Below are 16,752 nucleotides of genomic sequence, written 5' to 3'. Positions count from 1 at the left end.
TTAAACACTTTAGCGGCTGCCTTTTGTGTAGTTTGCAATATTTGCCTTTATTTATCTGAAAAAGTCTCATGTTCCTTAAGTACATCTACCCTGTTGAACTTATTATGGGAAATAAATATTTAAATAAAAACAAGCTGCTGATTATTTCACATTTTACTTGTGAGCAACGGCACATTTAAATCTTACAAATATAGTTATTTGGCTTATATCGTGATAGATATCGTTATCGCCTGAAATGAAAAAAACATATCGTGATATGAAAAAATCTCATATCGCCCAGCTCTATCTTCATCCAACTGAAATTTACTGAAAGGACTTTAATTAAGTAGTTTTTGTGAAGAAAAACTCCTAAATACCAAGTTGATTCTGTCATGAAGGTTGTAATGAGCAAAACTTCAAAGCCAATGTGCAGAAATGATGAACAGATAGTGGAAATGTTTAGATGCAGTAACTGAAAGAAAGGCTTTGATTGTATTATTTCAATTTATACAAATATATTGTGTATAATAGCTCACACAACAGTCAATGCAAGACACTTTATGTTGTAAAGACCCAACTTTTCAATTTCAATTCAATTTGATTTATACAGTGCCAAATCACAACAACAGTCGCCTCAAGGTGCTTTATATTGGAAGGCAGAATCTACAGTAATACATACAGAGAAAAACCCAACAATCATATGACCCCCTATGAGCAGCACTTTGGCGACAGTGGGAAGGAAAAACTCCCTTTTAACAGGAAGAAACCTCCGGCAGAACCAGGCTCAGGGAGGGGCGGGGCCTGCTGTGATTGGTTGGGGTGAGAGAAGGAAGACAGGATAAAGACATGCTGTGGAAGAGAGACAGAGGTTAATAACAGATATGATTCAATGCAGAGAGGTCTGTTAATACATAGTGAGTAAGAAAGGTGACTGGAAAGGAAAAACTCAGTGCATCATGGGAATCCCCCGGCAGCCTACGTCTATTGCAGCTTAACTAAGGGAGGATTCAGGGTCACCTGGTCCAGCCCTAACTATATGCTTTAGCAAAGACCCCCAACAATCAGACGACCCCATATAAGAAAACAATTTCTCAGGAAGGTGTAGGCATGTGCCATGAGAGAGTGAAAACAGGAGAAAGCTGAACGCTCTTCTTCTCTTTCTACGTTTGAATGCCGTAGGAACCACAAATAAGCCAGCAGTCCAAGAGTGAATTTTTCTATCTGGGTATACAGCACCATGAGACAGGACATGGTTTGGACCTTGTATATGTGGAGAAGAATTTTAAGTTAGTCTGGATTTAGCAGGAAGCCACTGAAGAGAAGCTAGTATGGGAGAAATATGGTCTCTGGCCTCTTTCAGTACTTGTGCTGCAGCATTTTGGAACACTTGGGGTTTTTCAGCAAGCTTCTGAGAACCTGATGATAATAATGAAATACAGTAGTCAAGCCTGGAAGTAATAAATGCATAAACTAGTTTTTATCATCACTGCCAGACATGATGTTTCTATGTATGTTGTGCAAATAATTTTGTCAAAATGCAGGAAAGCAGTCCTACACATTTGTTTAATATGTGCACTCAAGGATGTACCATGGTCAAAAAGACACCAAGGTTCCTCACAGTGTTTCTGGAGGCCAAGGTAACCACAATGTCTGTGTGAAGAAAAGAACTGGAATCACAGAGGAGCTTAAAGGTGCTGACTCTTTCAGCGTTAGCACCAGTGATATGGATGGGTCAGTGTTCCATGTTGCAATCTTGCAGTCCACTATCATTCCCTTTAGTGACGCCGACACAGATTGTCCTGGCACCAGCTGTTTAGTGCTTTCATCTTCTCTCTGTAGGCTGGCTGATCATTGTTTGTGATTGAGCCCACAACGGTCGTGTCATTTGGCAATAAAGTGATGACATTGGAGCTGTGCTTAGAAACACAGTTATGAGTAAAGAGCACAGTCCTGTAGCGTTCCTGTGTTTGTCATAAACAAGGAGGATGTGCATTTACCAGCTCTCACCACCTGGGTCCTTTTCATGAAGTTGGAAATCCATCTGCAGATAGACATCTTTCACTTTCTCACATATGTGTTCCCTTTTTCTAAGTCGAGGAGGCGAGGGCGTCGTCTGTGGCAAACTGAAGAGGATCCAGGATCTCAGGGAGGAGTAGAGGTGACACTCTGAGACTTTCAATCTGGAAGGATGTCTGGTCTTGGAGACCACTTTCTAATATTCCATTTGAAAGTGTTTCTGGAAACTAGGCTTTCCTGTTCAGGTTTCTGCCTGTATGCAGAAAATAGCAGTATGGAACTGTGGTGTGTCATCTGAAGTGCAGGGTAGGGGTGGAGTTTGTAACAGTGTTTGGATGGGATGTAACAATGATCCAGTGTCTGATCGCCTGTTGTAGAAAAAGAAATATGCTGATAGAATTTTGGGAGAACTGTCTCCATACCGGCTCTATTAAAGTCTCCCTAAACAATGAATGCTGCCTCTGGTTTAGAATTCTCTGAATCACTAATAACGTTGCACATTGCATTCAGAGCCAATATATCACCTCGTGTAAACAGCTCAGGAGGCACACTGGGCTCCAGCCATGTCTCTGTGAATGCAAAATCACAGCAGTTCTTGATGAGCTTTTGATGCTTAATCTGTGCGCGCAGCTTGTCCAGTTTGTTGTTAAGGACCTGAACATTAGCGAGCCCGATGTTAAGGGGAGAAGGCTGGTTTCTCTGCTGGATCCAGAACTCCATCATAGTGGCATCTGTAATATTGACAGCTGTTATGTATGATGTCCATATTGAATCTGTGAAAGCACTGTATGCATACAAAAAAAAATTATTTTAAAAGTAGATTCTAAGTCTTTTGGTTCTTGTTGGTGCATCCACCAATATTCATTCCATAGACTGAATATTATAAAATTAAAGAACACTTAATGTTTTCATAGCAGTTTGGCTGAGGTGATGGAGTGACTGGCCAAGAACTTGTGACTTTGTCTTTATCACTTGCACATATTCAGAGAGCACAAAGGGTGGGTAGGAGTTATTCCTTGAAAATAATTTACCATCTGTGCTTAACGGCATCTGAAGACTGTCCATCAACCTGCACAGCGAGGACCCAGCTCAGAGGCCTGTGCTTTAATTACATGTGCAAACAGACACAGAGTTAAAGAGAAAGAAAATAATACGTTTCTAATCAAAGGGTACTCCTCTGTAAAAACATATTTAAGGGTTTAACCTGCTACTAACACAGAATTCGTTTAACATTAGCAACAGGCAACCAGATATAGACAGAACCTCATACAGTATTGTGAAGGCAGTTTACTTTTGTTTTTATTTTTCCAAAAACTGTTGTATGATCATTATAAAATAACACATCTATATATAAAAATTACTAAATAATTAATTTTAGACCCTCCGCAAATCGCTACCTTATCATGGTGGAGGGGTTTGTGTGTTCCAGGGACCCCAGGGGCTATGTTCTCCAGAGGCTCTGTCCCTTGGTAGGGTCTCCCATGGTAAATTGGTCCTGGGTGATGGACCAGACAAAGAGCAATCCAGAAGACCCCTACAAGTAGAACACCAAGGGAACAGTTCATCCTGCCCGGGATAGGGTTACCGGGGCTTTGTCCTCAAGCCAGGCCCAGGGAGGATGCCCTAGGGCGAGCATCTGGTAGCCGGGTCTTAGTCCATGGGGCCCGGCACGCACAGCCCGAAAAAAGGACATGGGCACATCCTCCTACAGGCCCACCACCCACAGGAGGCTCTGTAGGGGTTGGGTGCATTGTGTGCCAGGCGGCGGCCAGAAGTGGAGGCCCTGGCGGACTAATCCCCGGCTACCAAGATGGCTACCAAGCCACAGGTCGATGATCGATTTTGTAATCGTATCACCAGACCTGCGGCCATATCTTCTGGACACTCGGGTAAAAAGTGTCCAACCTGATTTCTCCAACCTTTCCACCTGGAACACTCTATTGACCTGGATTGAGTACGTACACAATTCCCTTACCTCCTCTGCCACCGGCCTCTCACCCTTAAAGGCATCCTTGGGTTATCAGCTGCCATTGTTTACATCAGTTGAAGGTGAGTGCACTGTTCTATCCATCCAGCACCACCGTCACAGTGTTTTCGACTCTAGAAAGCAGCGTGGTCAGTCAAGCTGCCACCAAGGAGCAGAATAAGCACCTTGCCAACAGACGCATCAAGTGACCCCATTAATGACGAGGTTGGAAGGGTTGGCGTTCCACTAAGCACATGAAGAACTCAATCAGGAAAATGTTGTCCAAATTTATCAGCCCTTTTGAAGACATGCCATTATCAACCCTGTGTCTGAACGTCTCAAGTTTCTGCACAATATGCAAATCCATAACGTTTTCTGTCTCTCATTTGAAACCCTGTCTCGAGTCCTCTGTGCCCTGCGTCTGAACCTTCCCCCACCTGCCCAGCTCATCAATGGCTTACCAACATATTTGGTAAGGCGGCTCATGGAAGTTAGACGTGGGAGAAGGCTTCAGCGTTTCGTGAACTGGGAGGGGTACATGCTGGAGGAACCTTCCTGGGTTCCTCAATCAGCCATATTGGATAAAACCATGCTTAGAGACAACCATCCTGATAAACCTGGCGGGTCGCCGGAAGGCTCTTGTTTGGGTGCTACTCTAACGGTCCTCAAGTCCTTCTGTGCGTCTCTCTCTCTCTCTGTGAAGTGTGTGGTGTGTTTGTGTGTGTGCTTACCTCCTCTCCATCACACCTGAAGTAATCAAGATCACCTGTTTGCCGTCTGCTGATCAGTCTGCCACTACTTATGCTGGGAGCAAACTTTCGGTCTTCACCAGAGCATTGAACCGACCACACTGTGAAACCGTCTCTGATCAGTAAGTCTGTTTCCAGTTTGCACAACGACTACGTACGTGTCCCCTCCTCTGTGCAGAAGCCCCGGTGTTTTTCCCCAGTGAGAGCGATTTATGTGTGAGAGAGCTGTGGAGACGATTCTGTTCCTGTTCGGTTTCCTTTCCAAGGAACTTGAAAAGAGAGACTGTGGATTTATCCCTGCCTGAAGATGTTGTAAATAGTTTTCCTTTCACGAGCACTGTAAATAAACGCACCATATCTGATCTCCTGAGTCCTGTGTTTGAGTCTGGCCTGTCTCGTTGGTTATTTGCATTTTGTTTAGAGCACTCAGTTTAATCTTCCTCCTAGCGAAAGCTTTTCTATCCTCAGAAATCTTCAGGGTCAATGCTGTTATCCTCAAACAGTGACAATTCTACTGGATCTGATGGCTTCCTCTGTAGTGGCAATACAACTGGGACACCTGTATGTGGAAGGGTTTGGTGCCACGTGGCCTTACTGGGCAGTAAGGGTCTCCACAAAATCCCTATGTACTTGTTACCAGTGAAAGTTCCTTGATTCAGGGCATTACCTTGATGACAGATTCAGTCAGGAAAGTAGTCTCTGTAGATTTCTGTCTTATGGTCTGGGCTGAGAGATGGGGCCCACAGATGTGCTCTAACCACATAAACTGTCTGGAAATGCTGGCAGTTCATCTGTTGCTAAAACATTTCCTCCCTTGGCTGAAAGGTAATCATGTATTAGTCAGGTAAGAAAATTCTACAGTTGTTGCATACATCAGCAGACAAGCAGGAGGTCCCCTAGGTTACACACACTAGCATACAGTGACCATTGACAGTAGGCAGAGACCTCCTTTGTTTGGTACAGCGGTAAATACAGTGGGTAAAATACGTATTTTTTCTAACTATGTATATATATAACATTAAAAAAAAGTGCTATTGATAAATCTCACCAGATGTCAGTAACAACCCATCCAATCCATACATGCAAAGAAATCAAACCGTAGATGTCCAACATTGCTCATCAGAACCTTTAGTAGTGTCAGCAGTGGTTTTCCCAACATTAAGGTTGTGAAGGTCTTATTCTATCCATCATAAGATGTTTCTTGTGCGACACCTTGGCAATGACACACCTTTTTATAGGTCGCCATTTGGGGCTGAACTAGCTGATATGAATTTGCATGAAGTTGCAGGATTGTTTTCTAATTACTAAAGGATTTCAGCTGGTGTCGTGACTTCCCCTTTTTACACCTCCACTTCGTCATGTGTTCAATACGTTTTCCCTGCGTCATTTCTCATTATTACACTTAATTTGTGGAAATCTATGATTTGATGTCTTTGCACGTGTAGGTTAGATGGATTGTTAGCAACATCTGGTGAGAACTGCATTTCAGTCCTCTGTTGTAGTGATTATATCATTTCTGCAGTTTCTGGTTGAAATGGATGAGGCCTTCTCACCGATCAAGGTGCATCTGGCAGATATTTCTGGGTAATATTTTCTGGACATCTGGAAAAGGAAAGGAAGACTGTCGGCTGCCTTTTATTGTCTGCCTTTCGCCCCTGAAGAGCAAAACCGGCTCCATACCTTATGTTGAGTCTTTGCGCTGCAGATTGACATGGACAGAGCTCAGGGTATTTAGACAGAATGACCACTTACCTTTATCCATTATGGCACCTGGCCTGCTGGTGCCATAATGGTGTTTGTGGTTCTGATAAGGCCACGCTGGAGGTCTCGTTATAATGAGACAACTACTTGTGCTAATTGGACAACCAGGGTTGTAGCCATAGCATAAGTGTTTATTTTAGTTAATTATAATAAATTTGCAGAGCAGACATGCTTAGGATAAATTAAGCAGTTTTTATATTTCTCAATCCAAATACCTCTGTCTCCTCTTGGAGATTTTTTTTTTTTGGTGTATACAGTGGATTATTATACTATGAATATTTCCTGAACCACTAGTTCAGTGCCACTCCAGTGGACAGGTATAGGTAAATATACACGTTTAACAGACTTTGAACTCGTCACAGATACAAAGATGCCGCTGCTGTTAGTTCAACATCTTCCCGTGCCTCCTTTTTATCACCTTCCTTTACTCCCGTTTCACTTCTGCTTATCCCTCCATTCTTCCCTCATTGTCTAATCCTTTTATCCATGAACACACCGCCCTCTGAAGCTCACACAAACACACATGGTTTTCCAGCCTTTATTTTCTGTCCTCACCAACTGTGTGAAGAGGATGAACATAGAGATACGCAAATGCATTCTACACTCAGCTCCTGTGGCTCTGGTCTGTACCACAGATGAACTAATGCATCTAATTTGCTAACTGGTCCATTTGGTGGGACTGCACATTTGTGTAGCTCGTGGGCGGTGGTGAGCATCAGCCTATCCCAGAGCAGCATTTCCCTCAGGCTGTCAGAGGCGCATTACCATGGTGATGTCATCCTCAAGCTGTGAGTTTGCCAGCATCCCACAAGGCTCCCGATTACTGGAAGGGAGGCGAGTGAGAGGAGAGAAGATCGATCTGATAATTAGGCAATAAGTGACAAACTGACGCCACGGTTTCGTTCTGAGGAACCTCAAAATTAGCTTCCAAACATATTTTGCGAGAACCGTCTAGGCAGTTTGAAGACTGTTGACCAGACGGAGATAAAAGAGCAGTATGTCATCTCTGTTTTGTTGTAGCAATGATATGAAGATTATGAATAATGCACGTTGGATATTTTTGTTCTCTTTCTTCAGTCCATCCATTTTCTTAACAGCTAAATCAGCTTCGGGTCATGGAGGTCAGCAACCTATTCAAGCTGTGAAAAAGAATTTACCCCGTCCTGATTCCACCTTAAATGTTTTAGACCATCAAACAAATTCTACTATTAGACAAAGACAACCTGGGTAAATACAAAATACAGCTTTAAAATGATGATTTCATTTATTAAGCTATTTACACCTGAGTAGATGTGGACGTTGTCTTTTTTTAAACAGTTATCTGTATTTTCTTCAGTAGTACTTAAACACCAAACTACACACAGGTGACAACGTTTTTCAGTGCTCTTTGTCTCGGAGCTCTTCTTGATAATATCTTCTATTGATAACTGTAGCCTGCGATTCATTAAATCAGCTAAGTACCTCGTGTCCTGTGGATGGCGCTATTGTAACCCTAGAGCAGAAATGTTTTGTCACAGGATAAAGGCGATCACTGTTGATCTGCTGTGACCTTTCTCTGTCAGAGGGCAACAGATGCCCCTGAGGATAACAGAGGAACTGGATTCACTCACTGTACGAGTCAAAGGCCAAGGATTTGTTCAGACACAGATTTATTTACACAGCTTTTTCTTCAGGTTAAGTTAAAGGTTGTTTTCTTTTGTTACAATATCTTCATCTACACAGAAATGATCTTTATAACCAAGCAAACCTGGATGTTCTGTACCACAAATACAAATTAATTTGAAAACATAATAAAAGTAAACTTTGAGTGGTCGTGTTACACTGAGTCACACCTTTCTCTGAACTGTTAACTAACCTGATTTCTGTTGTTGCTTGTTTTTCCCTGGCTCAAAATGGGCCTTCGGTTTAAGCATAATCGCTCGTTGTATGGCCGAGGCCGTCTGTGTTACTTAAGATTATTCCTGATTATTTGATGAACAAAAATAATTGATTATTCCATCGTTTAGCCGTGTAATTGGACAAAAGTCTTCTGCCTTATTAATAGAGCATTAATAAATATTCAAATGAGAGGTATTTTAAAATGAACTGCTCTTTGGTTTACAATTTAGAAATGCAATGTTTTAAAAACTGTGTACAATCTCTGTCAAGCAAAAAAAACCTAGCGTGGCTTTTACACGATATATTAAAATTAAATTGAAATAAATGATCTCAAGTACGATAATTTCAAATAAAACAATCTAAACTAAAGCACAAAGTAAAATTACCTATACTCTGTCTTCTTGGAAGGCTTTCTTACATTAATAGGTGGCAAAAATCATCTGCTGGATGACATAGATTTGTGTGTGTGTGTGTGTGTGTGTGTTTAATGAGTGTGTGTTGGTAGCCTTTTAAAGAGGTGGTGACTGTAATGAAGAAAAGTGGGCATGTCAACATTAGAATTTCTGTGCTTTGATGCAAAAACAGATGTTATAATGGTGTAGATCAGGGGTGTCGAACTCCAGGCCTCGAGGGCCGGTCCTGCAGGGTTTAGATCTCACCCTGGGTCAACACACCTGAATCAGATGATTAGTTCATCACCAGGCCTCTGGAGAACGTCAGGACATGTTGAGGTCATTTATCCATTTAAATCAGCTGTGTTGGATCAAGGACACATCTAAAACCTGCAGGACACCGGCCCTCGAGGCCTGGAGTTCGACAGCTGTGGTGTAGATGTTAATAATTAATGTTAATAATAATTCAGTGGCCCAGGTCAGTAGCCCGTGTACATTTTTATTGGCCTGTAGGGGAAAAAAAGCTTGTATTTTACATTTTTAAGATTTTAATACAACTTTATTCAGATAATATTTTCTCTTAAAATCTGAAAAATATTGTACAAAAGTAAAATAACAAAAGCCAGACATAAATATGGTCTAGTACACCCATGCCCCCCTTTAGACTCACCCCTGTTTGTTGCAGGTCACTGCCTCAGCCTTCAGCAGGCGGCCCAACTTCACCATCGTCCCAAACTTTCATTACTGATGGAGCAGCTACAACGTTCGCTTCTCTTCATGTCAGTTTGTTGATCAGGTGTTTTTTCCACTGGGTCCTGTGGTTGGGGGTTTGTTGTGTTGATGTGAGTACGGCTGGCAGCGGGACTGTGTAAATAGTGAGCCTCAGTAAAGCGTGCTGCAAAGCACGAAAATGTCTCCGTGTCTGCCGTGGCGTTTCACAGGTGCGTCAGCATCTAAGGAAACAATTCGCATCGAGGATTTCTGATAATATAATCCAGTTATTCCAATAACTCCAGGAGTCGTTGCAGCCTTATTAAAACAAAAGAAATCATTTCTCACTGAAGCCATAGGACAAAGGTCAAAATTTAGAAATTGCATTTTTTTTAAACTTCTGATGTTCAATATCAGTTTTTCATTTAAAATAATTTTTAAAATAATTTAATGGCACGAGGCTTTCTCTTTTACATTTTTCGTTTTTCAACCTCTCTACATGTGAAAGCAGCATTTCCCCCAAAACGTCTTCTTTTTATTACTTATCTCCAAATATTAGAACTAAAAGCTTTTTACTGCGTATAGTCTTGGATATGAATTTACATTCAGAGACTCATATTGTGTAAGTGCTGCTGTTGTGCTATCTTGATAGAATTTGTGCTGATTTCAGTATGAAAGCCATGCAGAATAAGTAATGTATATGAATAAAATGTATAAATGCAAACTTAGTATTTTTGAAACACCGCATTAACAGTGTGGCTCTGGTGATGGCGCTTGTTACAAAAAGGCGTCCTGGTGCATGGCTAAGCAGAAAGACTCATCTGGTAATCTCTGGTGACTTGTTCCTGTCATTGCTTTGTCATCATCGTCCAGATGACACTCATGTCAAACGGTCCTATGGGAGCATGCTGCGTGGCTGTATGTGTGTGCGCCCTGGAGTGTTTTCATGTGTGTCTGCTGGAGGTTAGAGAGGTTAAGGGGAGCTAATTTCACGCCTCTTTATTTGCACTGGCCTCAGGAGACGAGCTCTATAAGCATTATCACTTCCAGCTGGTTCAAATGGGACAGACGGGACAGGACTGCCAGCACAGATATGCAGACACGTAGAGACCAGAGCACAGAAGATGCTTTCTAGAGGCTTAGGGTGTCATTTGTTTTTATTGATGTTTTTCATTTAGATTTTATAGACATGTGTATTGTATTCTGTTTGTTCGTAACTGTTTTGTTATATTTTAGCTGCAGTTTGAAGATACATTGTATTAATATGATTCCTGTTATTTTTGCAGGACCTTTGTGTTGACATTGGTTCATTTTTCTTTCAGAAGTAAAACCAAAACAGGAATCTCTGACTCTGAAGCTCTGTAAACAGGAATTAAATGCACTATGTGGCCAGAAATGTTTGTGCATCTGCCTTCACAAGTATACGAACATGAGTGACATCCTGTTATTTATTCCTAAGGTTTTAACTGGCAGCTGTAATAGCTTCAAGCCTTCTGGTTTGGTTGTAAGTTAATGGGAATTTCTGACCATCCTTCCAGAAGCGCATTCGTGCTGCAGCATTGCGTGTTCCTTTCACTGGAACTGAGGGGCAGAGCCCATCTCCTGAGAAACACCACATCTGGCAACCTCCAAACTCTGACTGGTCCATCGCCAGACAGAGAACCATCAATCATCACTTGAGGGAACATGTTTACACTAGAGTCTAGTTGTGGCGTGCTTTACACTGCATTGCCTTGTACAGCTTGGATGCAGCTACTCAGCCATGAAAGCTCAGCTCATGAAGCTGTCTGTGCACCGTTGTAGAGCTAATCTCAAGACCTCATGAAGTTTGCAGCTCTGTAGTGAATGACTCTGCACACTATGCATCCGCTGACCTGCTCTGTGATTTCACGTGGACAGTTGGTATGACATCACGGTACCACACAGTGGTGCCAGTCACAGCTGCTCCTTGTACCATGCAGTTTGAAGTTTCCTAGACGTCTAAATGAGTTACATGACATTAAAAGACACTCAACACTGCTGAAATCCATCCAGTAACAAATCAGACTGTGTGACACAAGGAGCAAAAACAGACGCTGTGACAAGGGTTGAGAGGAAGATGCCCTATATGCACACTAGAGGGCAACGAGGGAGCTCGGGAAAAGGAGGCACAGGTGAAAAGAAACTGGGTAACGAACAATGAAGAAAAAAAACGAGTGATAAATAGCAGAAGTCAAAACCTGGGGGGCAGACAGAGACTTAATGTTCACACCTGACTGAAGTCCTACGGTGGGACCTTAGACAGCTGTGAGTAAACAAATACCCACAAAGCTCAGTGAACTAAAGTAGTAATGTAGTCCATCCCAGGCGCAGCCCTCTGACCCGTATCCTAAATTTGATTTGTTGCATTTTCAGCAAAGAGATCATCAGTAGATTTATTTCTATTGCAGTAGATTCTCTCTGTGGTTGTTTGTGCTTTTTGTAAGTAGAAATTTGTAAAGGATTGATAGAAATAAGTCATACTCTATGCTGAACACCATTGTCATATAAATTAATGGTTGAACAGCTGAATGTTTTAATATATTTTTGCAAATAGCAGTATTTTATGTAAACACTTCATGTCATGATTCAAATTACCAGTAAAACCAAAATGTACTCGATAGCTTTTTGCTCCTGTTTCAACATAACAATGACAACATGAACAAAAGGAATAGTTTGTCTGCTCTGCTGTGCCACAGTTGTCAACTTGCCATGATCTCCAGTGTGTCAGTGCTCCCAAAGACACGCTTCAAGCTTTTACCTCGTCTCTTTAGCAAGTTTACTGGTACAGTAACATTTTAAAGCACTGGGACGAAGTGCCATGCCACACATCGAACAGTGTTTAGCCTTTCATTGTCCCTGAAAGTCTTCATTTCTGCAACAACCTTGATACATTTTAATCAACTGTCATGATTGTTTTCCGTCACCTCCTGCAGGTGCACAGGCGATCGGCAGAGCGTCTTCGAGACTTGTGCTGTGCCAACCGGGGCACTTTTATCAAAGTGGGCCAGCACCTTGGTGCTCTGGACTACCTGCTGCCCGAGGAGTACACATCTACGCTAAAGGTGCTCCACAGCCGAGCTCCTGAGAGCAGCATGGAGGAGATCCAGCAGGTTATCAGAGAAGACCTTGGCAAGGAAGTAAGAGCAGATAAACTTGATCTACTGTAAGACCAAATGTTGTAGGCATGAACCTTTGTGATTTTTCACATGAGCCTGTCTTAATTGTGTGCGTATGTGTGAGTTTTAACATTACGTTGTGTGCTTCACCTCTCATGATAAGGCATCCTAACAACAGTGATTTCACCCTAATTTCCAATCTAGACATAAATGTAAAAACAGACGTATTAACAGTGGAACATTTGAAAACATCTGAACAACAGCCATCCTCACTTATGTCTAATTTTATTTCATTCAAGTGAGCAGAAAGATGGGTGACAACGGTCCCCGCAGTGACTATACATGACACAGGAGTGAAAGATGATGGCTGATCTACATTTATGGGTGTCTCTCACTCTTAGAGAGAAACTTGGGTACTTTTTTGAAAAAGATTAAAAGTCTGAGACGGAATTTTATATGAAAGACGGATGCAGCCTCAGTGACCTCGCCACTGTCTCTATAAAGTGTTTTGTTCTGTATCTACCCGAGGCATTTCAGAGAGGAGCTGTGGCAGTTGTTTGGCTTGAAGCAACATTTCCACATTTCAACTTTCCCCCCCTCAAAACAGTATTTCCACTTTTTCTCCACATGGACACACATTTTCCTTTTTCTTAATGGGCCCATATCACATATCTCTGTCGTGTGGATGTGACGAGTAAGGGCTGAATCTGCAAAATAGGCTGACAGCTCGTCAGTTTCTTGATGTTTTATCTGTTTTTTTTCTTTTTTTTAAAACAAAATGAACATCATGTTTTCTTTAACAAGTCTTTAAACAAGTGAAAGTGTTTAGTGAGGTTTTACGTGACGAGAGCTGAGGGTTGTTTTCTCAGAGACCTGTGGACAACTGCATGTCTTCCACTGGTGATTGGAGAGAATGACACAACATATGTGAAAATTCCAACATTAGGAAACAGAGTCATAGTACAGAATCAGGGAGTCCAGCTGTCAGATAAGAGGACTCTGTCAGCATCGTAGCAGATTTATTCCAGTAAAGAATGACTTTTACCAAACACCTTTATGTTTGCCTTTCATTCGGTCTGTAGTTTAATCATTTTTATTTGGAGTTTCTTTCACTGTAATAGTCGGAGCATCTCTGTGCACGTGTTCTCGTAGCAAGCTGAGAAGTGGGGACGAATAAATCAGTTTAAAACTGCTAAATGACAACCGAGAGGCTGTTAATGCTGCTGTTAGTGTGGAGCACAACATTCAAACTGCTGGTGATGGCAGCCTTTTAGAACTGCAGGAGGAAAGCAATTATTCTGTTATTTTTAGACACAGTGTGTCGCTCTTCCCCTTCTCCTGTGTGTGCATGTGCTACAAGAACGGGTTTGGTAGGTGAACGCGGTGTTCCTACGACTGTTTAGGCAACCACGTTAGGGTTGGATTATGCTGACACAGCATTAATGAATCATTGTTGAGACCTTCATGATAAAATTCACAGTGCAATAATGGTAGATACCAAAATAATGCATATCAGTGATTTACAACCATGGGTAATGCTAGCCATTATTTGAGAACTAGTGTAATATTCATAGTAAACTGCGCAGTCCTTCTCAGTAACCCGCAGAAACAAGGAGAATCGACCTTTTCTCTAATTGCTCTCAGATACATCAGTCTTCTCTTGTTCATGTTTTTAATTAGGTCCACATTCAGTTTGATGTCTTCCAGAGTAGGGCATCATTAACGCTGAAAAGATAGTAATATAATTTGTGTGTCTACAAAGAAGGTAGCAGAATGAATCAGCCCCCCTCGCTTCTGGAGTGGCAGGAGAAGAAGTGACGCTGATGAGCAGCTCTGGAGGCAGCAGCGAAGCTTCGCCATCATTTCCGATCGACTACACATTTATCTTTTTAAATATGTGTGCATTCTAACGTCAGATGGATTTTCTCATGTATAAGTGGTTTGTCACGAGCAGTATGTGGTCTGCTGCTGTTTTCAGCGCCATATGTGGTGAGATGTGCATCGGCGCTGTGCATGCATGTGAGGAACGTTGCCTTGTTTCTGGTTCTCATTTCCCTCTAGAGTAAACCTGCTAAACATGCACAATATGTTCTTTTACTCTGCATGTACTACTACAACTACAACAAACACAACAACTACATCTTGAACAACAACAACCGGAGCTTCCATGGCAGCTGATAATAACTGTAACGACTAAGATTTGCAAAATACCCAAGAACACCATATTCTACAGCAGAGGTCGTGTTATCATCTGGGTTCTGCCAGTAGGTGGCAGACTGCTGCCTACTGGGAATCTGCACTTTCCCCATGGATAAAGACAAAGAAGTAGGGCTCCAGCTGCCAGCTTTAGCCACCTTTCGGCTTGCCTCGCGATCCATGTTGGCTTAGAACAGCTGATTATAATAGCATGTTTGGATTTAAAGCCACATACTAGCAGCTGCTGTAGTTATATTTACCGTCATCTATTTGTAGTTATTAATTTATACCATATACGATTAACTTAGTGACTAATGTTACTTACAGTAGTATTAAAAACTGAGATTACAGAAAAGTACGTTGGTCTTGATCATTTTTATTTTTTTTAATAAACTGTATATTTGGTATTTGTATGAATAAGCTTTAGTAAGCTGATACTTTATTAATGTGGTATTAAAATGGATATAAAACACACGTATAAATAAAAGTTGAGATTTTTCAAAATAAACTGACTCACGTGAAATAGTATACAGAGTGTTTACAGACGAGAAGCTAAAAAGAGCCGTCGGGTGCTAAAAAAATGAACCTTAGAACAGGCCGTGTGGTAAATACTCACAAAGAAAGCTGCAGACTAATGAGAGTCTGTTGATCACAACCGACCAACCAACCCGATGATGTCATGCTCTATACTGGGACAGGATGTTTTAAAACTAACTTTAAGAATCCAGCTTCACACACACTGTTACATCTATGTCGGTTTTTAAGAGCAGGTGAGCCTTTATATGTTTTGCAGCTTTAGTTCCTGCTTATTACACAGAAACTACCACAAATGTAATTATTACCTGAACCACATGCTATGAACTTACACCACTGAGGGAGTAGCTAACTGTAGCTAATGTTACTGGAGGCTAAGGTTGCAAAAAAACAAGGTTGTGTTGAAATAAGATGACATTATTATAATAAATATGGATAAACAACCAGATGTCGTTAATATGACTGTCAGATAACACTGATATAATTAAGCACCCTATGTTCAACAGTTCATTCAGACTGTAGCTATGTGAGTGAATGTTATCATGGTTTATTTCTAATGATAGACATGAAATATTCCAAAAGAAAATTGAAAAAGATGAATTAATTAATTTACTTCATGCAAAGTTATAATGATGTGAAACTGTTGCTCAAACAACTTCAATCATTCTTGGTTTAATTTCAAAAATCTAATTTTGCAGTATGGAAGAACCCTGGGCTGGAGAAGTAGGAGAACATGGATGGGATCTTACTTTTGTGTACTGGACATTTTAAATATCTGTTCCATAACTACTTTCTGTCCAAGCTGAAATATTTTTCCCGCACTGTGTTGTCATCCATATATAAGGTGTGGTGTGAAAGGGGGTCCTCTGCAATCCCATCAAAGTCTGAGGTATTCGTATAAATTATTCCTTTAAAATTTGGAAAAAACGATGTTAAATAGACCTTTATATTCTGTGATCCATGATAAAACAATAATTATTGTTTTCTTATTCTTCCTGTCTTTGAAACGTGGATTTGGATCAGTGTTTCCAGCTCAGTCCAGACTTCCTGATGCTTGTAATCATTTGTTAGTGTTAGCTCCTGTGTAATAAGCAGGAATTTATCACAGGTATTTTGGGTAACAATCACACTTTAATAACCTATTAAAGCAAACTTAATGTGCTATTGAATAGAAACAGACAGGTTTGTATTTTGCATTTGTTTCCTGATATTAAGCAAAATCTACCAGAGAGATGTAAACATTTACTCAACCAGAGCATTAAACATAATAGTGACATCATTGCTTCTAAGCAAGGCAGACTTCTGGGAACCTAAGGTAGGATTAATTCAAACATTATAATATAGTAATACTACCCAAATGTGCTAAAACAGCAGCCAGTATTACAGTGTTATTATGAGGTTATTACAGTTTATCTCTGTATAAAAATGGTAAA

At 41.1% G+C, this 16,752-nt stretch overlaps 1 protein-coding gene across 5 annotated transcripts in view; it reads left to right on the top strand.

Moving 5' to 3' along the window:
• Positions 1-16,752, top strand: part of adck1 (aarF domain containing kinase 1) — a 115,818-nt gene that overhangs the window by 29,257 nt on the left and 69,809 nt on the right. For all 5 annotated transcript variants that reach the window (XM_080293472.1, XM_080293471.1, XM_026151630.2 and 2 more), the window contains one exon: positions 12,407-12,610. In XM_080293472.1, coding sequence (XP_080149598.1) covers positions 12,407-12,610 — 204 coding nt within the window. The remainder of the gene's footprint in view (positions 1-12,406; positions 12,611-16,752) is intronic.

Source organism: Astatotilapia calliptera, chromosome 19 (assembly GCF_964374335.1).
Source record: "Astatotilapia calliptera chromosome 19, fAstCal68.1, whole genome shotgun sequence".
Lineage (NCBI taxonomy): Eukaryota > Metazoa > Chordata > Actinopteri > Cichliformes > Cichlidae > Astatotilapia > Astatotilapia calliptera.
This window is presented reverse-complemented; position numbering and strand designations above follow the sequence as displayed.